Source organism: Protopterus annectens, chromosome 8.part1, assembly GCF_019279795.1.
Source record: "Protopterus annectens isolate FY-2018-M chromosome 8.part1, PAN1.0, whole genome shotgun sequence".
Lineage (NCBI taxonomy): Eukaryota > Metazoa > Chordata > Ceratodontiformes > Protopteridae > Protopterus > Protopterus annectens.
This window is the reverse complement of record NC_056742.1, coordinates 361,362,966-361,388,657: the sequence shown is the minus strand read 5'-3', so window position 1 is coordinate 361,388,657 and position 25,692 is coordinate 361,362,966. Positions and strand designations below refer to the sequence as shown.

At 36.5% G+C, this 25,692-nt stretch overlaps 1 protein-coding gene across 1 annotated transcript in view; it reads left to right on the top strand.

The window, feature by feature from the left end:
• NECAB2 (N-terminal EF-hand calcium binding protein 2) overlaps positions 1-25,692 on the top strand; it is a 2,586,853-nt gene that overhangs the window by 819,592 nt on the left and 1,741,569 nt on the right. Inside the window, exon 3 of the mRNA XM_044081939.1 lies at positions 13,049-13,157. Within this exon, the coding sequence (XP_043937874.1) occupies positions 13,049-13,157 (109 nt within the window). The remainder of the gene's footprint in view (positions 1-13,048; positions 13,158-25,692) is intronic.

Sequence of the window (25,692 nt, the reverse complement as noted above, 5' to 3'; positions counted from 1 at the left end):
ATTTAATTAAAGTTAGTTTTTGTGGTTTTGAGCATAGCTCCTCCCCGTTATAGTTGGCCACACCCCCTCCCCTTGACCCCACCCATTCAGCTGTCTCCTGCAGCCCCCCTTTGATTTGCAGTCACCAGCCGCCACTGGTATTATTGCCTGTAATTTTCCTGATAGTCAGCCAGCAAGTCCCTTAAAAGACAGAGAGGATGTATAAAGTTCCTGAATCTTTTAAAATTGTATACACTTTTCTCAAACCTGACCCAGCAGCTATAGCCTTAGTGGACTCCTCTGCTGCTAAGCATTTAGTTAATTCCAGTCCTACTCTTTCTAATAAGGATGGGGAAATTATTGATAGGTACAGAAAAAAATGTATACTTCTACAACTTTGAATTTCAGATTTTTAAATTGTCAGGCTCATATGTTAAAGTTTATTCTCACATATTGTGAAAATATGAGGAAAGTTTTATCTACAATTTTACTTCTTGTGAAGAAAAATCTACTTTAAATAACTGAGTTCCTTCTATTGCACAGGTCACTACTCAGTTGTTTGTAGTGTGTGTATGACTCTGTTGATACTTTGTCTAGGGCTATGGCCACTGGTATGGTTTTAAGGAGGTTTGCTTGGCTTCATTCTCTGAACCTTCCAGCTGTTGATAAAAATGATATTTTAAATTCTCCCTTGGAAAGAGATTCAGTGTTTAATGCCTCTGCTGCAGAAGTGATTCAAATGTGGGATGAAAGAGGCAAGCAGATCCAGGGAATCTGTAAGATTTTTCAGCCCCCCCTTTTTCAAATTGTCCAAGGGATTTTCTTTCTCCTCATCCATTTTCAGCAAAAAAAAAAAAACAGAATAAACATTCTCAACAGAATTCAAGTAAACAAATGTTTAAGACGTGGCAAGGAGATTCCAAAAGGAAGTTTCAAATTGTTTAATAGTCCTTGAGATCCCCTGCCACCTTGGCCCTCTTTCTCTTCCAGACAGTCTGAATCTCCATTTTTTACTTTGCAACAGACTGTTTCAGTCAAATGCATTCTGAAAATCATTCATCAAGGTTACAGATGGCAGTAGTAGGAAATTCCTTCTTTCCAGGGAGTCATTCAACATCCTGCAGATCAGACTATTTTGTTTCCACTTGTTCTCCATCACAAGGAGTGATAGAACCAGTTCTTCCTTCCCGGGTGGGGAAGGGGTTTTATTTAAGTATGTTCCTAGTCCAAGAGAAAGAAAATACTTGGAGACCATTTCTGGATCTTAGCCTGTTTGTGATAGTGCCCACATACAAAGTTATGTCACTTTACAACCTGTTGCCTCTTCCTCCTCTTTCAACTTTCCTGGTAATAATACTCGATTTAATAGATGCTTATCATCACATTCCTAGACGTCCAGATTTTATGCAGTTCTTAAGGTTTTGTGTGACTGCTTCACATTATCAGCTGTCTGAGTTACACATTAGATTATCTACCATACCAAGAGTGTTCACAAAGTGTCTACCTCCAGTTATAGCTTATTGCAGGCTACAGGGTATCCACATTTAGCCATATTTAAATGACTTGCTTATTTTTGCAGACCCTTTTTCAAAATTACAGGATTCTCTCTTTTGGGTGAGAGATGTCTTGCACAAGCTGGAATTCTAAGAGAACATTGAAAAGTCTTACTTGACTTCCTCACACATGATTGTGTTCCTTGGATGTCAACTAGAAGGAAACAAATAGATATTTAGATCAATTTCTAAGGTTTCCCCCTTAGACTTCAGTCACTGTAAGGTAATACCTCAAGATTTTGGGTCTTATGGCATCTATGAATTCTCATGGTACCCCTGGCAACACTCCACATGAGAAAGATACATAACTATCTGAAATCTTGTTGGTCCCAGCATTAACACCCTTTATCCCAGTGCTATATTTAAAAGACAAATCACTTGGTGGAGACAACAGATAAGGTATCCCTTTCTCCCCCTACTCCAAAGCAGTTTGTCACCACAGATGCTTCAAATTTTGCATGGGGAGCAGTTTCAGGAGAGATAAAAGTACAGGGGGTATGGGACACTTAGGACAGACTCAAGTACATAAATATCAAGAAGATGCCTACCCAGATCAAGGCACTTAATTTTCTGAGCTATCTTTGATCCCCAGGACCTCTTCAAATGATTACAGACACTACCACGGTGATGTGGTACATCAACAGCCAAGGGGAACCAGGTGATACCCACTTTGCAGACTAGCTATGTTAGCTTGGGATATTACTTCACAACTCAGTCTCACTCTACAGGCATCCTAAATTCTATTGGGGCAAATCTGTGTGGCAGACAAACCAAGCAGGACCAGGGCAGATCCTCATGAATGGAAACATGAATGGAAACTAGATCCAGACGTCTTACAAGATTTGATCCATCTGTGGGGAGTTCCTCAAGTAGACCTATTTGCCCCCTCTCTGAACAATCAACTGGCAAAATTCTGTTCCAGAGCTCCATGCAAGAAGACCTGGTAGACAGATGCATTTTCTTTGACAGGAATGTTTGCGTATGCCTTTCCACTAATATCTAGGATACTTCTGAAGATTCAGAAGGCATCTCCCAAGATCACTGTTGTGAATTCTGATCCAGGCAACCATAGTTCTATCTTCTTTTGAAAATGGCCAGGGGAAATTACCACAAGCCTCATCACAGAATGCAAGAACTCACACAAGAACAGGGGTGTTTGATACACCCCAAAATTAATCATCTTCAATTAACTTCCTTGATGATAGGGCCTTAAATCCTTTTAGGTGCCTGTTGTCTAAGGACATGCAGCAGTTATTAATGGAGGCAAGAAAGTCTGCATCTAGTAAAGCATATATATTAGCAAATGGAAACGATTTTCTAGTTTTTATCAACAACATTACTAGCACTCATTCAGGGCTAGTTGTTCTCTGGTTTTACAATATTTGTGTGAGTTATTATCCTATGGCCTTTCTTATTCCTCTGTCAAGATTCATTTCATCATGTCTGACAAATGAATCCTCCTATTTTTAAGGCAGTTGTATATCAAAATAATAGTTGCATAACAGGCCTCCAAGTAAACTGTTGGCCCCTGCTTGGGATCATAATTTTATGTTAGAGATGCTAACACTTGCTCCATTTAAACCAGCTAATCTGACTGACTTAAGGTTCTTAACATGGAAAACAGTTTTATGGATTGTTCTGACCTCTGCAAGAAAGTTATCTAAGTTACAAGCTCTTATGGTGAGTCAACCTGACCTCATTTTCCACAAGGACAGGGTTTCTCTGATAACTAATCCTTCTTTTATGTTTAAAGTTGTACCTGAGTTTAGTTAAAGTCAAACTATCCGTTCCCCCATTTTCTTTTCTGAACTTAAAAATGAGGGAGAAGGATACTCCTTACTTTGGATGTCCACAGACAAATCAGATCTATGTTGACAAAACTAAATCTTTCAGGTCATCGGATCAATTATTCATTTTTTGCAAAGGGACAATCTCTCTCAAAGCAGACCATTTCCAAATGGTTGTCTGAGGGTATTACCTTTAGTTATACTCACCATGACAAATCTATTCCAGGCAGGGTCAAGGCCCACTCTACAAGGACCTTGGCTTTGTTCTATGACTTTCTAGAAAGGATTGGCCTCTAGAAGTATTCTAGATGCTGCTACTTGGTTATTGCAATGCAATATAAGCTGGAGTCCTTCTGTAAGTCTAGATCATCTTTCCTAGGACCACTTTCCAGGGGCTCCTGGCCTCTCCTCCTTCCACCTCCCAAATATAGTTATCTATGGTAATATACCCATATAGCTAAGGCTGTTACAGCAGTGATTAATATGAAGAACATAGTGTAGTTGTGTAAGGTGAATTTAAGAAAACAATAGATGTTTGAATGATCACTGCTGAAGTAGCCACTCCCTCCCTCCCTCCATTCCCCCCCCCTCCATCCTCCTTATTTTTGGTGTTTTTTTTTTTTTATGCCAGTGTGTGTGGACATACATCTATTTTTGTTATTCTTAGGGTTATCCATTCAGGGCTTAGCCTCCCTCAATCTGCTGGCAGGAAAGCTGTGAAGGACTCTGCACCCAAACTTGTATTTTATTCAGCTCATCTAGAGTGGAGTGATAGTTTGTGTACATGGAATGTCCCCTTAAGCTTTGGAAGCAGGATGGCTGTTATATTCTTGGCAGGCTATAACCCATATAACTAAGGTGACTGCAGCAGTGGTCATTCAAACACCTACTGTTATTATACGTTTAACTTACAGAACTATACTACTTGATATGTATTACAGACTGACCATCCCTTTTGGATTTGAGGCTCCCCTTGCTCTCGAAACCCAATTTATCCAACAGAATGCTGGAACATTTTTTCTTTCAAATAAATGCTTGAATGGAGTAAATGGAGCATCTGTTAGGGCCCAACACATAATTAAATAACTTTGCAAGTTACATTTTGCTGCAGCCCTCTGCTGTATGGATTCTAACGTAATTGAAATTTCTAAACTGTCTGTTAAATGCATGAGCTTGATAAGGCTGACAAAGCTGTGTATGAAATTTTCCTCTCCTCCATCTATTTTCTCCCACTTGTCAAGTGATTGGTAAGCCTCAGGGAGTTAATCAAAATATTTACTATCACTAAATAAGCTCCGAAGTGTGTCACCACCACCCCCATTCTGATTCGCTCAATAAACTTGTTTTTTGTTATTATTTTTTATTTCTTAAAAACATTTCCATCTGCTATTTTTCCTGGAAGATAAAGCTTGCCTTATATGTCAACTTACCAGTGAATGTTTTACTCAGTGAGGGTGTGCAGGCTGATGAATTCATTCAGATTGCAATTTGTGGTGCAGTACACTCCCCTATCTCCCCTAATTCTTTATATTTATTATCTCCTATACACACCCTCTTCTGACCACATAATGCCACCCCTTTAAAGAGATGCATTGTAATTACCATACTTAAACAACTATCAACATGCCTCTTTTCCAGCTGTACCACACAAAACTAATAAACTAAAAAAACTGGTAGAACTTTTGAAAAAGCAGTCTTGCACTCAAGCTACTGACATACTTGGAGCACCACTTATGCTCTCTTGGGCTCCTTTCTGCTATTCTCACCATCAAACCAGGTCACTGCTGTTGATGTGGACGACAGAGAGATGCCTTATCCTACCCTTGTCCACTATCTTTCCTGATTCCTTCACTGCTTTGTCCAAGGTCAGTCCTGCAACTGTCCTCATGATGTTTAGTCTTGCCTTCTTTCATTCGTCCAAGTTTATAAGCCTACTGACTCTTTTATTATTTATTTTAGTTTGTTTACCAAGGTAGTACTCATTAACCTATTGGTTAAAGAATAATCAATGAACGATGCTTGTCTACACCTCAATGCTAATTTTCCAGTCCTGCCAAATTTTTGCTCAGGTGAGACACCTCTTTAGAATCCCTGTGCTGTCTACATTATGATCATGATTGTGAATGCTTAGCGGCAGCTTGTACAATGTAAAACTATTATTTATATAAGGTAGCATACCTTACTCTCTGATTCCCTGCAAGTGGGCAATCAAGGCAGGTGCCAAATCTGTCCTACCCTTCCTACAGCTCTGCTCAATAAATCTAGTCTCAGGTATTTGCAGATACTTGTTTCCTTAAAGGTTGAAAGGCTTCACCATGAGATCTGTTTGCAGGATAGATTGTAGCCATTGCACAGATCTTTAGCTTTGAAAAGAACCATTTGTAGCTAATTTAACTTTTGGCTTTCTTCACCTAATGTCACCACTGCTTTCTTCCCCTTCTATCTGCTGTTTCCGGCTGGTCTTCTTGTTGCTGCTTCTTAATCCACTTCCTCTGGACATCTGGAGATCACATTTAGAGTAAATGTATAAGCAACAAATAAGAAAATGCTGGAATATGGACATTGCAGATATTTCCACAAACCAAGTGTAGACACAGGCCAAATGTATGACTGGCTTTTACATGCCTAGATGCACATATTTTCCATCATGTTTGCATTTTATGAATTAACATTACTTGATTTATTTTTGAGAATAATATTCATGGTAGGAATGGTTTGATCATGTTATTTTAAATCTATATAACTTTTCAATTCAGAGGATATACGTAGGTTTCTACTTAAAAATGAAGGGAGAAACCTTGTGTGAAGCATTGTGTGTGTGTATATCTATATGTATGTGTGTATATATATATATATATATATATATATATATATATATATATATAATATATATATATATATATACAGATTCACTTCACTTAACAGAAAACTCATTTGACCGAATTTCATTCCACCGAGACCAAATTGCCAAAAACTCAAATGACCGAAAACTCATTGACCAAATCCCATTTCACCGAAAATAGTAGTGGCAGAGTATATGCCCTTTTCCCCACTGTAGTGCGACCCCTGGAGTTAGTATATATAATTGGGGGGGCACAGCCCCCCACATTGGGGGGTGTGGGGGTGTAGCCCCCCCACCAAGCTTGGTTTTATATTGTCCAGTGTCTGTTAAGAGGGTAAATAGTTTTTAACCAAATTAGGTGGGGGACTACGCCACCCAGACCCCCCAATGTGGGGGCTGTGCCCCCCACACACCCCTAACTATATATATTAACTCCAGGGTCACACTACAGTGGGGAATAGGGCATATACACTGCCACTACTATTTTCAGTGAAATAGGATTCGGTCAAATGAGTTTTCGGTCATCTGAGTTTTCGGCGATTTGGTCTCGGTGAAATGAAATTTGGTCAACTGAGTTTTCAGTCAACTGAAGTGAATCCATATATATATATATATATATATATATATATATATATATATGGTTCCCATTCAGAAGCCTGAAACATCATAAGCCTGAAAATCAAAATCCTGAAACCAAAAGCCTGAAAATTCAGAATCCTGAAAACTCAAAATCCTGAGCCCAAAATCCTGAAGACAAAAAATCCAAACTCAAAATCCTGAAAACACAAATAATGCTAATATGTCACTATAAAGACACTAATATCTACCAACTGACCCTGACCCTAACCCTAACCCTAAGGTCCCACTGCTCGCACACCACTACCTAACCCCCGCCCCTACCCTAACTCCCTAACCCCAATATTTGTCACTAACTCACTTAAACCACCACACACCCTAAATAAAAACCCAACCACACCTACCCCCAACACAGGACCTACCACCACACACCACACAAACAATAATAAAACAATGACATCAGTATGTCTATTTTGTGTTTTCAGGATTTTGAGTTTCAGGATTTTGGTCTTTCAGGATTTTGATTTTCAGGCTTATGATGTTTCAGGCTTCTGAATGGGAACCATATATATATATATATATATATATATATATATATATATATATATATATATATATAGAGATATATATATATATATATATATATATATATATATATACCACATCGCCACAACAGTCAGGAAATCCTTCTATGTGCACACCTCATCACTAAGGGCTTTTCATCCAGAAAAAAGGAGGTCATTGTCCCACTGTACTCATCCCTCATTAGACCCATTATAGAGTATAATGCCCCATTTGGTTTGTACCTCACAAAACATCTGCAACAGCTGGAAAGGCCACAGAAATACCTCACTAAAAGAATCACAGGCCTAAAGCAGATGCCATATGCTGACCGTCTAAAAAAACTCCAGCTATACTCTGTGGCATATCGTCTACTCAGATGCGATCTCTGCTTAACATACAAGGCCATATAAAACCCTGAGCTGTTGGACATGCTCCACTTAAAGAAATCCCAATTCCTCAGAGCCACACGCTCCAGGGATCTAAACCTTGTCATCACAATGAACAAAACATGCTGGAGGGATAGGCTCCTGACCAAGAGACTCCCCATACTCTGGAATAGACTGCCCATACATGTCAAGCTGAGCGCCCTCTACAAAAGAAACCTTGATGATTGGATGGGAGATAGGAAATTCACCCCGGGGATCATGTCAGTCACCCTGCTAGACAGGGGTCCAGAAAAGTAAATATTGTGGGAAGAAATATCCAGGGAATTGTTATGGCTAGGCTTGCATAGGCCCTAGGGCCGATAGCCTAGTACCAACCTATGAACCTATATATATATATATATATATATATATATATATATATATATATATATATATATGTAAATATATATTGTGATTCAGATACTTTTTGAAGGAACTTGCTGAACTTGTTTGGTACACATTCTGGACACCCAATTTCCCATTTAGATTGTTGTTTCTTACCCCACAAAATTTTACACATATGCATTCACATGCCCACACACATTATGTATATGCATTACATACATAAATGTATAATATATATGTGTGCGTGAGTAGATAACTTTTCATCAATGTGCACAAATGTCCACATTCAAATCACTTGACACAAAATATTGAGCCGCAATAACATTGATCCACAAATGATTACAAAAAGTGTTTTTGCAAAGGGGCAAACCCTGCTGCATATCCTGTGACTTATATACCAACTTCAAGATCGGACGACAGTGGGAAAAGGGCATATTCCCCAAAGCCCACTGTACCGCAGTCTCATAAATGCAAAGTCAGTACATTTCAGTCAGTTGATATTCAATCAACTGTATCAGCTCTGCCATCTGTTGACAAGTTCATTTATTGACAAAAGGTTCAGCACCTATATACACACATATATATATATATATATATATATATATATATATATATATATATATATAAAATGTCATCTATAATGTGCAGAAATATTAGAAAAAAATCTAAAGTCCATGTAATTACTTGTCATTATTTCACAACATCAATAGGTAAGGTGTACCACTATAGCTGAGTGAACTTTAAATCTGCATTTTTGAAAGTCCACAATTTTGTTAGAAAACACACACATTTAAGCACACGTAGACATATACAATACAAATGAACTCGTATGAATACATGAGAGCATAAGTGTCTAGCTTCAGCTATGTGCGTAAGAAATATTTTCATGCACGGAATGCAACTGAAAAATAGTACTGATTCTAATCTTTGATAAAACACGCATCTCTGTTCTTGACTCACACCAGTTTTGCTTGCAAGGACATTCATGGGCAGATCCATGAAAACTGGCTAAATTGGGGTCACTTATGACAAGCATGAACTAACTTTTTGACCATTGGGGAGATTTTAGTACGTCGGTAGTAAATAAATCTTTTCTTTTTCTGGAGCAGTTTTCTCTTTTAATGAAATGAAAAGATCATGCAGGAGAGATTACTTCCACAATAATATAGATTCTTAACCCAAGTCAAGACTGTCTTTGACCCACAGAATCTCTACTGGACAATGTGCAAATCCCAATAAAGAACATTTATTTCCTTTTTTTGCTACTCATTCGTCACAGTTGTGTTACATCCATTCTGTGCATTCTTGAGTTGTGTCACCATGCTTTCCATGCATTCTTGAATGATGATTATAGGATCATAGGAAGTTACTAAGCTAATGGTCCTAGGGACCTTGCAAGCCTAGCCAAGTTATGCCCTTGTTCCCATGATCAGCACCTATTGCCCCTGTCCAGGGTGAACCCCCGGGGTGAATTTATGGTTAATCATCCAGTCATCCAGACTGTTCTTGAAGAAGGCCAAAGAGGTGCTCTGCTTGACATGCATTGGGAGTCTGTTCCACAGGTGCGGTAACCTTAGGGAGACAAACTTGTCCCTCCAGCAGGTTCTATTAATGTCACATGCCAGGTTAAGGTCTTTAGAGCGAGTAACCCGTGAGTAATTGAACTTACGGATATACAGCATTTCCAATAAAGCAGAGTCAGAGATTGGCTTATACACAAGACAGAGATCGCCTCGAGTGGTCTGTATGAAAAAGAGTAAAGTCACAGCAATTTTAGCCGAGCCGCATAGGAGACATGGTGAATACCTTGAATTGCCCTTGTGAGGAACTTTTGTGTTATCTTCAATTGCTGCAGGTGCCTGGAAAGGGACATACCAAAAGGGGCATTGTACTCAATTATTGGCCTGATGAGGGAAGAGTACAGAAAAGTTATAACTTCTTTTTTTCTGGAGGCAATACCCTTACTTATGAGATGAGCAGCACAGAATGCCCTTCTTACCACTATGGAGACATGGTGATCAAAGGTAAGGTTGCTGTCAACATGTGCGCCTAGGTCTCTCACCACTGGGTGCATGCTTAGGGTGTTTCTATTGATGTGGTAGTTAAGCAGGAACATTGCTTTTACTGAAAGAGGTGATACTACATTTTTTGCACTGAATTTAAGGCTGTGACTTTGGAACCAATTATTTGTTTGCGTAAGACCATCTTGTAGGATGTTGACATCATTTAGTGATTTTATGACTGCTCCCAGACTGCAGTCATCAGCAAACTTTGTCAGCCATAGACCTTTAGTTTTTGCTTGTACTTTGGATCATTAGATTCCGAACAGTAGAAGTCCCAGGACTGACCCCCTGTGGAACACCACTGGTTATGGTCTGCTCTTCGAGGTGGATTCCCCTATTTTGACTGTATAGGTTCTATCTGTGAGCCAGTTAGCAACCCACCTAATGATATAAGAGTTGATACCTAGCTGAGTGTGTTTGTCAATAATGCCGGAGTGGGGAATAGTGCCAAAAGCCTTGGCCAAGTCCAGGAAGGCTGTATGCACAGTTTTTCCCTCATCTAGGGCTCTGATGACTGTCTCGAAGAAGTCCACCAGGTTTAACAAGTACGATCTCCCTTTGACAAATCCAAACTGTGTACAGTCAAGTGTTTGGAAATTACATACATCTTTGTTGCTAAAGTCCATGATGATTCACTCCATGGCCTTGGTGATAAGGCTAGTCAGGCTAATAGGTCTGTACATCCCAGGGTCAGTGGAAGCCCTACCCTTGTGCAAGGGGATAACGGTGGCCATTTTCAGTTTAGCTGGGATGAAGCCAGTAATTAGACTTTGACTAAAAAGAGTACCCAATTTTGTTGGTAATTCTTGTTGAAGCCCATGTAGGATGCATCCTGGGATGTTATCAGGTCCCAAATATGTTGTTTTTTGGCCTTAGAGAGGGCCTTTACAACCTGTCATGGGGTATGTATGGTGTGGACAGGGGAGTGAAGCTTCACAGAACCCACTGGCTAACAGGTTTGCTAGATCCACAGGCTCAGTGTATGTGGTATCATTAACTACCAGTTCAGTATAAATCTGGGTCTTACCATTTAGGCTATGGATGTAACTAAAGAATGCCTTATGGTTGTCCTTAGTCGAGGATATCAATTTGGATTCATAGTTTGTTTTGGAGGACTTCACAAAAAGTCTTATTTGCTTGTTTAAGCTGAGGACGAAGTGCTTCCAGTTTATGGTACACTCCCCTCTTACTTTTGGATGACAATTTCTTCCTCTTATTGTAAAGCCTGTAAATGGCAGTTGTCCACCAGGCAGGTTTGCTCTTCCTTGAAGAGCTTGTTTTGGCCCTATCAGGTACAGCCATGTCAATGCAGTTATACAGGTGTTTGCAAAAAGCATTGATGTAGAACTATGCATAGTTGCTAGTTACATCTGAGGGGGGAGGTGCAGTGAAGCTGTTTATACCATCCCTTAGAAGGATATAATCTGCTTTGAAGAAGTTTTTTAGTTTAGCTGCTGCTATGGGGGAGGGGGGGTGGGTCCGGTGTGATAGCCACTTCGAATGAAACTGATTTGTGGTCAGATCTGACAAGGGAAAACCTCACAGTGAGGGTGCTACAGTGGTCCCACATATTGGTAAGCATCAGATCCAAGATGCTGGCTCCCCTAGTTGGGGTGTCCGCCAGCTGATCCAGGGAGTTGGAGTTCATGTAAATGCAAATGAGTTTGAGCATGAGTAATTTACCCAGTAAATGGTTGGGTAATTAAAATCAACAAGAACCATGGTGTTTGGGTGTATCTTGAAGGATTCCAGTAGATCCAAGTAGGCAAAGTGAGTGTCTTGATTCATGGAGGAGGTCATGTAGCTGGCAATGATTTGAATACGTGTCCTACCAACATTAAGTTACGCCTGAAGTGTCTCCAAGGAATCATACTGTTTAACCAATCTGGAGGTGTATTTATCTTTAACAGTGTTGTGCTAGTTACTTATAAAAGTAATAAATTACTATAACTAGTTAATTTTCAGTGAAAGCAATATATTACTATTGCTTATTACTTTTCTAAAAAAGTAATATATTGCTGTTACTAACTAAAGTAATGTGATACTTTTACATAAGTATAGTTTATCAATTATAATACTGAGATTTACTCACACAAGTAAGCACATGCATATAAGTGTGCTATTTAAGTTATACACAATGTTACAATGATGATGAATAGCATTTAACAGTTGACAAACTCTGACAGACTACTCTTTATAGCTGGGCAGCACAATGGTGCAGTGGTTAGCATTGTCACCTCAAGGTAAGAGGTTCTCTGGTTTGATTCTTGACTGGGGTGCCTTCTGTCCCTTCTGTACATTCTTTATCTGAGCCTTTGCATCACCATTGAACAATTTAACATTTTAAGATTGAATTATAGGTTTTTTATCATTCCTTCAGTCATGCAAAGTCTCTTTTTTACATTAACCTCTTTCTCAACTATGGTCATCAGTAAAAACGTCAGGCTTTTTTCTTTCCAGCCATTCAGTAATTAGACTTCATTGACACTGAACAGAACCAGCTCCAGTACTAGCTCCTGTACTAGTAGTACACTGGAAACTGTCATTTAATCTGAGCAAATGTGACATTGATTGATTGATTGATTGATTGACTGATTGACATTTGTTTACCAGGAAAATCTGACTGGGCCATTGGCACCTCTATTCAGTGGAAGGTTGTGGAGAAAAGCTCCAGATACTTAAAAAGTTGTCGTTCAAGACATCAGATATAAGTAACTCAAAAGAATGCAAAATTTATATCTATTAATACAATATGAGTTGTTAAATAAATTCACTGGAAATACAAATGAGAAAAGTTATAACAATAGCAATCGATTTTATAATTCTAGAAGCATATATAATGATTTAAAGGATGAAGGGAGAAGAAAGGATGAAAGATAGTTATTAACCATAAACTAAATATTTTGTCTTTCAGATGATGGTAAGCTTTCTCTGGAGGAATTTCAGGCCTTCTTCTCTGATGGCACTCTTAATGAGGAAGAACTGGAAAAACTCTTTCACACCATAGACTCAGACAATACCAGGTAAGAGGTGACATTATGTACCTCTAATGTACAATCTGCTCACTAAGACTGTGCAGAAATAAATTACTGGACAAGAACACATTGCCTGAGTTACATCGCATTGTCGTACTGCTTAGCAAATCGATTTTGTAGCTGCAGTAAGGCCTGTTTACTGACAAAGCTGAATCTAGAATTTATTTTCTTTTTTGGAAAATAGAAGGCGCAGAGAGTGTATGCTTTAGTTTGTAAATTTCTTGAATTAACTGATATATCTATCTATGTGATGGCAAGAGTGCATACTTCATTTAGAACAGGAAATTTTAAGCAAAATCATCACAACACAGTGCTAGCCAGAAGGCACAGAGGGGTCTCAACTGACAGAGATGCCAGTAACCTGGATATGATTAGTAGCACACACACCATGGAGCTGACTGACATCCGAGTGAGACAATCTAAAGAGTTGATGTGTAGTTCTCATCTATATTAGCAGAATTCCCACTAGAGACCATGTGATTTACTGTAGATAAGGAATGAGTTAAGGCTGGCTAAACAGATCTGCAATCTGACTGTACATGTCAGAGAAGGTGCAACATCCACATTGTTGTTGTTTCATGTCATCTGCATAATGAAAGGTGAGGGAGTAAACTTGTATTTAGGGCAACAGGAAAAACATGTCTGGTTATTTGACTTCCTATACATTCTAATGCCCAGTATTAGCTGATTAAAATAAACAAATAAGGCAAGCAGGCAATAAACTGACCAGCATGTTTACAGTTCATCAGGGTGGACTCCTCCCCACAATAAATAAATATATAAATTTAATTAAACTACATAAATAAAAATAAAATAAACAAAGAAAGAAAAGAAAATCACCACTGGCATTTCAAATTATCAGCTAAAACGTTATTTGTATACACACACACACACACACACACACACATATATATATATATATATATATATATATATATATATATATATATATATATATGAAATCTTTGTTATTACTACTAGCAAGATTTAACTTTACATTATAGTATGTGTTACAATGTGTTACAAAGTATAGTTTGTGTTTCTGTTTTTAGACATTAACTGCAGATGTAATTCATGCGAAGCAAGATTTAATTGCATGCCATCCTACATGAAGGCACATGCTTATATTCATCCCTTTAATTTTGCAGCAAACTCATTAAGTATTGAAGAAAGTTATTTTAGTGATTTAGAATAGCAAGATGTAGCAAGTTGCGTCTGAGTCAAAATATATACAAAGTAAACATTTAAGCACTTTTGCTGTAACTGGTCTTTTTTTTTTTTTTTGAAAACAAATTTATTTGATTTTGAATATAAACAAACAAATACATATGATGTCTATGCGAATTAAACTTCGGAAAAGAAGATTATTTAGTAAACACAACCTAACTAAAGTATTTACAAATATGTCCATTTGTAAGTATTGTATTAGCAATAGTAAATATTGTTGCTTTCATATGCAAACAAGTTCTTTTTCTAATAAACTTTGTAAATTATTCCACATATTATATGAACATATTATATGAAAAAGTTTTTCTAAAGGATCTTGTTTTAATGGTCAATTATTCCAAATTACAAACCTCAGTAATAATATTTTTAAATTCATAAAAAGAGGAAGAGACATCAGATTTCCAATTTCTTATGACTTTTCTAGCCACTCTCCTCAGTATGGAGAAAATCGATGTCTGTGCAGTAACAGAAACCTGGTTCAAGGCACCTGAGAGCACCCCAGCACTACCAGGTTATAACTCATACCATGCGTTTCGGCCCCAAAACTCGGACCGAAGCACAAAAGGAGGGGGAGTATCTATATTCATCAAAGATACCTACACCTCCAGGTTAGTGGCACTGCACGAAGCATCGGAAACCATCCATGTGCAACTAACAGCAGGCAAAACTGCCTTTCAGTTTGTAGCCTGCTACAGAACACCCTCCCTATTACAGGAACCCCACTTGGCATTCCTGAGAACACTGGAGAATATGAAGGTCTCTCCAAACACTATGTTATTGGGTGACTTCAATTACCCAAACATTGACTGGGAAAACTACTCAAGCCCAAACACCCTCGCCCAACGGTTCCTTGAATTTATAAACTCTAACACAATGGAACAACTGGTCACCACTCCCACAAGAGGGAACAACATATTGGACCTGGTCATCACCAACATGGGGACTCTATGTTCCACACCAGAGGTAAACCCTCATTGGTAAGATCAGACCATAAACAAATTTCCCTTGACATCCATATCCCTTCCCCACCCCCAGCCAAGGAAATCACTGTAAAGAATTTCTCAAAAGCCAACTTTGCACTTCTCAAGACTGAGGTGGAATCCTTCAAAGCCCCTGGGCCAGAGGATAATACAGCCCAATCTGCAGAATCCTTTACAAATGCATTCTGTGAGCACCTGCAGGAATGCATGGATCGTGCTATCCCAAATCCAAGACTCACTCCTCCAAAAACAGGAGACCAGTCTTGTGGACCCCGGCCATAAATAAACTATACAACAGAAGGAGGAAGCTACTACATGACAGAGCAAAATCCCAAAAAGGGAAGGCATCTCTGATCAGTATTAGCAAGAAACTTCGATCCCTCATAAAAATCATCAAAGGCCAGTTTCAAAAGAAAAATTGCCCTAGACACTAAAGATAATCACAAGGCCTTCTTTAGTTATGTCAGGAACATGGGCAGAAACTCCCAGATAAGCTCTGAATTGTTGCATAACGGTACAAAATATACTGAACCTACAGACATAGCCAACATCCTGGCTGACAGATTCAGCGCAAACTCCCCCCCCTTCTCCCCCAAAGGAGCAAATGCCTATTCCAACTGAATGTAACCTCCCTGACATCACAGATGCACAGGTGAAAACTGCCCTCTCCAAAGCAAAACACACAGCATCTATGAGACCGGACGGTGTCCCAGGCTGTGTCTTATATTAGCTCCAAGAAGAACTGAACCCTCACATTAAGTCACTGTTCAAACTTAGCCTTACTACAGAATATGTACCCAAAGAATGGCGTACAGCTACAGTGGTCCCACTCCACAAAGGTGGTGCCACAACGGACCCTGGAAACTATCGCCCCATAAGCCTGACTAGTCTGGTCTGTAAAGCTATGGAGCGTATTATCATGGAACTCATAAACAAAGACATTGGGAGCCTCCAGACACTGGACCCTACCCAATTCAGCTTTGTTAAGGGCAGATCTTGCCTCTTAAACCTAGTTGATTTCTTTGAAACAGTTACGAAAGCCATAGATGAGGGCAAGATAGTCCACACAGCCTACCTGGACCTCGCAAAAGCCTTCGACACAATACCCCACTCGGGCATCATAAATAAGCTTACCAGCTTAAATATCAACCCCTATATCACAAGATGGGTTGCAAACTGGCTCAGAGATAGAACCCACATAGTCAGAATCGCAGGTGCCATGTCCGAATCCAAACCAGTTACAAGTGGCATCCCACAGGGCTCAGTTCTGGGACCTCTCTTGTTCGGTATATACTTCTCTGAGGTTCAGGCTAACATGGGGGATTATGGCTGACAAAGTTTGCAGATGACTGCAAACTGGGAGCCATAATCGAATCGCCAGCTGACACAAGCATCCTCCAAAAGGGTCTCACAGAAACGGATGCTTGGTGCCAGAGCCACGGCCTCAAGCTAAATACTAAAAGTGCATAGTCATCCCTTTGGGAAAAACAAGGTGCCCACAAATTACCACATAGGTGGTAATCCATTAAGTACGGAAGAAGTAATTAGAGATTTGGGGACCAACGTAGATAGCAATCTCTCCTTTGATAATCACGTTGCCAAAGTGGTTAGAAAGACCTTCTATATAGCCCACCTTATCATGAAAGGGTTCGGATCTAGATCAAGAGAGGTCATTGTGCCCCTCTACTCATCACTCATCAGGCCCATAATTGAATACAATGCCCCTTTTGGGATGTACCTTACCCGACACCTGCAGCAACTTGAGAGATCCCAAAAGTATCTCACCAAGAGAATCATGGGCTACAAACAGATGTCCTATGCAGCTCAACTAAAGAAACTCCAGCTCTACTCAGTTGCTTATCGCCTACTCAGAGGCGATCTATGCCTGATGTACAAAGCCATGTCAAACCCAGAATTAATGGACGTGCTCCACCTTAAAAAATCCAAGTCCCTTAGAGCTACACGCTCCTGGGACCTAAACCTCAGCACAAAAATAAATAGGACATGCTGGATTAATTTCCCAGAGCCTCCCTCACTCTGGAATAGAATCCCAGTTCATGTTAGACATAGCCCCTCGCTGACACTCTTCAAGCGAAATCTGGACGCGTGGATGGGAAATCGCAAATTCGCCCCTGGGATCTCTTCTGTGTCCCTGCTAGACAGAGGCACAGCAAAATAATCTTAAAAGGGTACCTTCTGTGACCTACTTTACAGAGGCACAGTAGGCTAATCTAATAGGGAGGCGGAAGCCAAATACACTCTGGCTAGGCTTATAAATGCCCTAGGGCAGATAGCCTAGTATCTACCTATGAACAGCTAATATTGACCAAACCAGAGGATACTTATTTTTTTAACACATGAGGGTATTGGTGTGTTAAAAAGAACCAGAGATTTAGAAAGGGGAAAGTTGTCAGAAAATAAAGCTTGGACATTTCAACTTTAAACTTAAGGACATCGAATATGACTCATCAGAAAAACATTGTCAAAAACTAAATGATCTGTTAGAAAAGTGTTAATGTTTGTTTTACTGTATTACTGCTGTGGACTCTTGTATATAGTTACATTTTTGGTCTTTTGTTATATTTGAACTGTATTTTTTTCAATTTACAAAATTAATAAAAATTATTTGAAAAAAGAAAAGAAAGCTTGGAGTAGGTTATTGATATTGCCCCAATAGTTTTTTTAAAACTACCTAATAATAAAACATATGAGCCCAGTCTGAATTTTATTTCTAGTTTGTATCTCAACAAATATGATCCTTCCTGTTGATTTTGCTCATTATATGTGGTGTTAAAAATGATCTATACATACATTTCCATGTAAATAACCTCCATTTAAGTGAAGAAGTGGTCATTTTGGCTGATTCTAGTATATTTTTTATCTTGATCATTGGGTTGGTTATTATTAATTGTATTGAAAAAGTTCAAAAAGCTTTCTGGACAACTGCATGTTTCTTCTCTATTTATATTATAAATTTGTGAGAGTTTACCTTTAACAAGAAATTTATGTTGAATTTTCATAATCAAGTAATTTAACAACTTGGGATAGATTTTTTTACTTGTGGGTGACATCAAATCAATTTTATTTAAAAGAAACTGTCTATATATTTGTAATTCTAAGCATAAATGTTTATTTAATTCAAACTCATATCTCAAATTATCATAAGTTTTCAAATCATTTACCATAATCTAGAACTAATATATTAGATTATTTTCTTTAAATAATAAAATTTTTGTAGGGTCGGAGGAGCATTAATGCTGAACCCAAATAAAACTAAACTGTTTCTATTCTCATCTAAACCTGCATCTGTAGATTTCAAAATATTTTCACACAACAAAACAGAAATTGAACAGGTGCAATACGTGAAACATATAGGAATTACTATTGATGACAAACTTTCCTTTGAAAAACACATAATACAGTAAAAAAATACACTTCAGACTGGGCAAACTATGCCATCATACACTTTATCCAGATAAAAAAAAAATAAGCTAAAACTAGCTAACACATTACTTATCCCATCCCTCTTGTATGGTAGCCCCATTTTCACCAACCTCCATACATCCCTCAGTAATAAGTTGCAATCGAGCTACGACAAAATAGCAAAATTTGCCTCCAACATGCCCAACCTCACACAACACTGCAATGCTCTCTCAGACCTGTCCTGGCTAGAATTTCAACACCATCTCTACTACACTCAACATTTGCTCATAAGCTAATTTTCCAACCTGACAGCTGTCCCGCACTACACACTGTCTTGCGCACACACACACACACACACACACACACACACACACACACACACACACACACACACACACACACACACACACACACCTACTTGCACCCTCAGCTCCTCATATAAAACCCTTCTAAATGTAGCTAGACCCAATAAGAGAGCAGGACAATGCCTATATTCATATAGCATTGCCAGACTGTGGAATAACCTCTCCTCTTCAGTTACTCAGCTTGACTCACTTAAAGCCTTTAAAACTGCCCTCAAACCCCACTTTTTTAAAAATCCCAGCTGTACTTGTGAAATACAGTGTAACCCCCTTAACTTCACACACATATTATTCTAGAAATCTGTCTTAACCCACTCAGGCATCTGCTATTTCTCAACTGAATCATTTATTTCTCCAACGTATGAAACGTATCAATTTTTACTATGTTTTCTTGACTACTCATGTGGATTGAAAGTCTGCTATACGTTACTAAAATTTCACTGCTACTATTCTGATTGACTGTATATCACTGAGAATATACAGGTATATTTGTTTTGTACTTATTTTTCTAAATCACCCACGGTAATGGTGCTGCTGTAGCATTGTCACCTCACAGCAAGACGTTGTCCCGTTCGATTCTCAGCTAGAGCATCTTCTGTGTGGAGGCATGTGTGAATGGGCATGCCTTCGTTGAAGGTTGTGCATCAGGGCTGGTAACTCGGCACGTAATAATCCACTACCAAACATTAGCGGACCGGAGTTCCGCTGTGGCGACCCCTAACCAGGATAAGCCGAAAGACACAACAACTTATTTTTCTAAATCAAATGTAAATTACTGAGAATCTACATGCATCTCTGTAACATTATACTGTTTTACTTATTTTTGCATAATTATTGTACAATACTTTGTTTAACTGAGGAGCTTTTCTCCCCAGGCCTCCACTGAAAATGGGTTTCTGACCCAGTGGACTTTCCCAGTCAACAACTGTCAATAAATAATAAATGCATATAATACTCTGTGTGAAGGCTGTAGGAGATAGGAGGAAAAACATTAGTTGTAGACTGGGAATTTATAAATAAATTTTCTAAAGTTGTTTAAAAGGAGTGATATATAATTAGATGTATATGTTAGTATAGTATATGTAGTAAATACATTTTTAATAACCACATAAATTGGCTATTTAGTATGGATAACTTGTGAGCTTTAGGCATAGTGCATAAATACAAAGATAATACCTTCCAGTATTTTTCCATTTGGCAGCATAACATGGTTTCTATTAATAAATATACATTTTTAATTATAGAAGAAATTGTGTATAATTCCAAGTCTGGAAAGCCTATCCCCCCATTATACCAATGTTTTATATAATATGTTAATGCCATTCTAGGTTTGTTTGGAAACCATAAAAATCTTAATATTATTGAATTTAAATTTTTTATTCTTGATTTTGGTGGAGGTAACAAAGTTGACTGTATAATATATAATATTTTTGGAATTATCATTTTAATTATTGAGAGTCTCTCTTCCATTGTAAAAAGAAGTTTATTCCAATTATTTATATGACCCTTAATAGCATTTAAACTTTGATTGTAATTAAGACGTATTATATCTTTGTCTTTAGTTAGTATAATTCCCAGATATGTTATTTGTTCTGATTTAATAAATTTCTTATCTAATTCATAGTTATTTGGATAGATAGGGAGTATTTTTGTTTTATTATTATTAAAAATGAAGCCTGATTTTCTTTGAAAAATTTCCATAATTTTAAATAGGGTAGTAATGGAATAATTATTTCTCTCTAATGTAATAAGAATATCATCTCCGAATAGTTGTATTTTTGATGATATGTCTGGATTTATTTTAAAACCTTCAATGTATTTTTCCATTCTTATTAGATTGAAATTGGAATATTTTGTGAAATATTAGTACCTATTTTTATATAAGCTTGAGTTCCTATAAAAATGTGAGATTAAATTTATAAAATTATTAAAGATGTTTAACTCTTCTAATAACATAAACAAGTAATCCCAACTGACTGAGTTGAAAGCACAGTTTATATCTAAGCTTATTATTGTTATTTTTTTATTTTTAGCATAGTTAATTAGTGTTGTAATTCTTTTTATATTATTGTATGTTTATCTATTAATAATAAAGCCTGTCTTATCTTTGTCTATCAAGGTCGGAAGAAATTTCTTTAATCTATCAGCAAAAATAGACAAACATTTGGTAATCAACATTCAATAAAGAAATAGGTCTATAAGAAGAACATTTAGAAGGGTCCTTATTGGATTTTAATATTGGGGATATAAAGGTATATTTCCAAGAGGGTGGGCTAAGGTTATCCATTTGAGTTATTAAAAAAATATGTAATAAATTAAGGGCAACTTTGGGCATAATTTTATAAATTTCAGGGAAGATTCTATCATTTCCTGGGGCTTTATTAAACTTTAGTTCACTAATTTGATTTTGAAGGTCTGTAAATGAGATAAGTTTATATTGATATTCTATCTGCTTTTTAATGAGTTTATTATTTGTATATTTGTTAATAAAGTCTTTCCTCTTATCTCTTGATTCTGTGGTGTTTGAATTTTGGTTGATTTTATGAAAAAAATCCCTAAATTTCTTTAATATATCTTGTAATTCATAAACATTTCCTTTTTTTTAGGGGAGTAAATCCCATTAATATGGTTAAGTTTACTCAGCCTTTTAGTTTTATTTGATAGCTTGTTTAGGGATTTAGGGCTAATTGAGAAGTTTATAAATTTGAACTTTTCCAAACTACTCATAGTTTTATGATTTAGTATCTCTAGATATTTATTTAGTTTACTAATTCCCTCACTAGCCTCTATATTAGTTTTGTTCATATTATTCTTAAGTTTTAATTTATCTAATTTAGACTGTATCACTTGCAAATCTTTATCCCACAGCTTCCTTTTGTTAGTATACCAACTAAACACTTTCTCATATAGATAAGCTTTTAAAGCATCCCACACAAATATTACAGAGGCATCTACAGTAGTGTTCAAATCAATAAAATTCTGAACTTCAGAGGTTAGAAATTCGTTGATGTCTTTTAGTTTAGTAATATAAGCTGGTATTCTTTTAATTTGACTATTAAACATTGAACTAATTATTAAAGCAAAAGTTATGAAATTATGATCTAATAATGGACAGGAGATGACCTTGGTTTTAGATAAGCTATTAATCATTTCATTAGAAATAAGGACTCTATCTATTTTAGAAAAATAACCATGTCTATGAGAAAAGAAAGTGAAAAATGTGATTTTGGATCAGCTTGAATATTAAAATCTTTAAGATGATATGAATCTATAAAATCAATCAGGTGCTTGGCCTGAGATGATATCCTCCTCTTACCAGGGACACTAGTTTTATTTTCATTTAAAATACAGTTAAAGTCACCCGCTATTATGATGCTTCCTTCAGATAAAAGCACAATTTGATTTAAATGTTGTTGAACTATATTAACCCCAATTCCTGGAATCCAATATATATTCATAAAGGTAAACAATTTTCTATTGATTTCTACTGTAACTGAGCAAAACATTCCTTTGCCATCTTTATAAGTTTTTATAATCTTAGGAAGATATAATGTATTGTTCCAGAATATAGATACTCTTCTTTTTTTGAGTATGTTCTGAGCTAGATAATACTGTGTACATTTTAATATTTAACTTAGACATATTCTCTTTTAGGAGATGTGTTTCTTGTAAAAAAAAAACTAGGTGAGATTTGTGTAGTTTTAAGTATGTAAGCAAACTTCCTCTTTTACATGGACTGTTTAGACCATTAATATTAATAAAAATACCTTTCAAAAGAAACATTTTGATTATCTATAAAGGCTAAGATAAGAATGACCATTAAATTCTCCCTTTTTTCTGTATTATATGTTGATTTAATGTTTTTCTCCCTCAGCAACAAAATTATTGAGAAACAATATTTCAAAATAAATCTTACTCTAGAGTCTTTTATCATAACAAACATAGTGGATGTCAAAAAAGATACTTAAAACCTGGATAATTTAGTTTCATGAAATTAAATTGACACATACCCTTCCAAATCTGCCACCCAATCTATAACAGCAGATATTCAGCAACTACCATTGTAATTTGTTTTGTTTAACTGTGTTTTACATATATAGAAAACTCATCAGCCTACACTCATTTTCTTTTATACATAACTTAAATCAAATAATCCAATAACATATTGTAGTGTGGGAAATGTGATGAGCTTATTGTATCAAATATCATACAAATCTTAGGAAATAAATGTAAACAATATACTTTCCTGAACATTTTCCAGTTATATGTAATAAGACAGATATCGTTCCCACATAACATACATTTATATTCAGATTATTACTGAAAGAAAGGAAAGGGATTATTCATTTGTTTAAGATCATTACACCAAGCAAGTCTTCATATAATTTAACAAAACAATAAGTAGTTGTGGGTATATTGTTTAAGTACACAATTTCATCTTCAGTGACAAATCTGCTAAAAATCAATTGCAATTCATTCATACAAATTATTTGTTTGCTTAAGATCAAAGTTCTAAATAAGCCAACAAATTTGTGTTTGCTTATAACCATTTCATTTTTGTTGTAGGGCAGTCCCCCACACAAAATTCAGTGCACTTTAAATTGTTTGAAGAAATGTATGGAGTTTCAGAATTGTTTAATAGTCCCTTATCATACTTAAGTATGTGTCATATTACTTGGCCAGTATTGTCCCTAAGGTAAACAAATGTGATGAGTTTGTTTTATGGATTGTTTCAGTGAAACATTTACAGGTGAAGAGCCATACATTCATAACATCTAAAATACACTTGCTAGAGCAATTCCAAATTCACTGTTGTTATGCTTAAATGTTTCAAATGACATACTCCATATAATAATTGAATTCACACTAAAATAGTAAGAAAGCCAAAACAGAACATTTTTTATACATTGTCACTACCAGTATAATGTGCATTTAGAATAAATATTCATTGCTCAAACAGAAAACTGTTGTACAGTAGCACTTCCATTAAACTTAAGTTTGCTTAGTCTTAAATATATTTAATGAAAGATGTGAACAGGTGAATTTTATAATAAACCATTAATGTTAAGCTTAAATGTGCTATGTAGAACAGTTCCATATGGAAACTGTATATCAGCCCATTTCAAAACTTAAATTTATAAATCCTGGTGGATCAGTCACTAAAACCAAACAAACAAATAAATGTTATTGGAATATGTCTAAGGTTATTATTTGCACAAAAGGTTGCCTTACAAGCAAACAATACTATGTCATTTTCAGTGTGTATATCTTAATGAGAACCTTTATAATCTCTGTAAAAAAGGAACTTATCTACCTTTCTAATGTGCTGGTATACCAGAAAGTAATTTCCCATTATGTTTTATACTCATTTGTACACTTAGAAATACAGCCTGTTAATTGATGGTAACACCATCAAGTAAGTGAAAACATTCAGGGAGCTAAGAAGTGTTTAAAATCAAATGCCTTTCTTTCCCTTCATAAAAATGAATTCAGAGAAATTTAATGTGTTACTTGTAATTATCAGCCAATAAACAGGGTTAGGGCTGCTTGCTACTGCACAACCTTCTAGCACTACTTTTAAATCAGACTAAAGGCTCAGTATCAACATCCATAGCATTACAGAGTGCCATTTAAACATGTCCTGAAAACACTGATAATTATGAACAGACTTATTTATATTTGTAAAAGTTACTAACAAAAGTATTAAAGGTATTTTATAATAATAAATGAAAATTAAACCCTACATTCTTGTATTATAACTTCTTCTTGTATTAAGTGTTAGCAGTACCACGTTATTTTGGTTGCATAATCATGTCATCATAGGTCAGAGATCACTGGATTATATTATGTATATTACTGAAGCCAAAGAAGCCTGCCGAACATCAGAGTGGCTCAACATCTGATTCCTTGAGCTGAAAAAGCAAAGAAAGGCAACTCTAACAATTCTGGCAGGAAAATCAGTGAGTAATTTTTAGATTTTGTCGGGTAAACAAGTGTCATCTAAAACGACTGTTCAAGTAATGGCAGGCTTCCTTATATGCATAGTTTCTTATTGTAAAAGTAACAGAGTCTAAAACCAAGACATTTTCCATGAATTATACCAAATGACAGAAACAAACATTATATGAAGAGAGAAAAAAAAGAAAAGACAAGGAAAAATAATAAAGAAACACTTTTACCTACCTTATTATTTTTTTCCAAATGAATAACTATTAAAGAAACACAAGTACAATTTTAGACAGGGAATCAAAAACCCAAGTCAACAGACAATGATAACTCAAACCTGTTTAAGTAGTCAAACGGTAGGAAAAGTTACAGTTCAAATATCACTTGTTTTTTAGTTTCTTCTTTTTTTCTGATGTTGTCCAGGACATGCATCTGCCATTATTTTCATTGAGGAGTTAGCCCATTCCATTTCTTAAATTTTGTCCAATACTTTATTTGATTTTATGAATACCGGTGCAGAATCCAAGTCTTCAAAAATCCTAGGACCATCATGCAAGATAATCTTTAGTCTAGCTGGGAATAAAA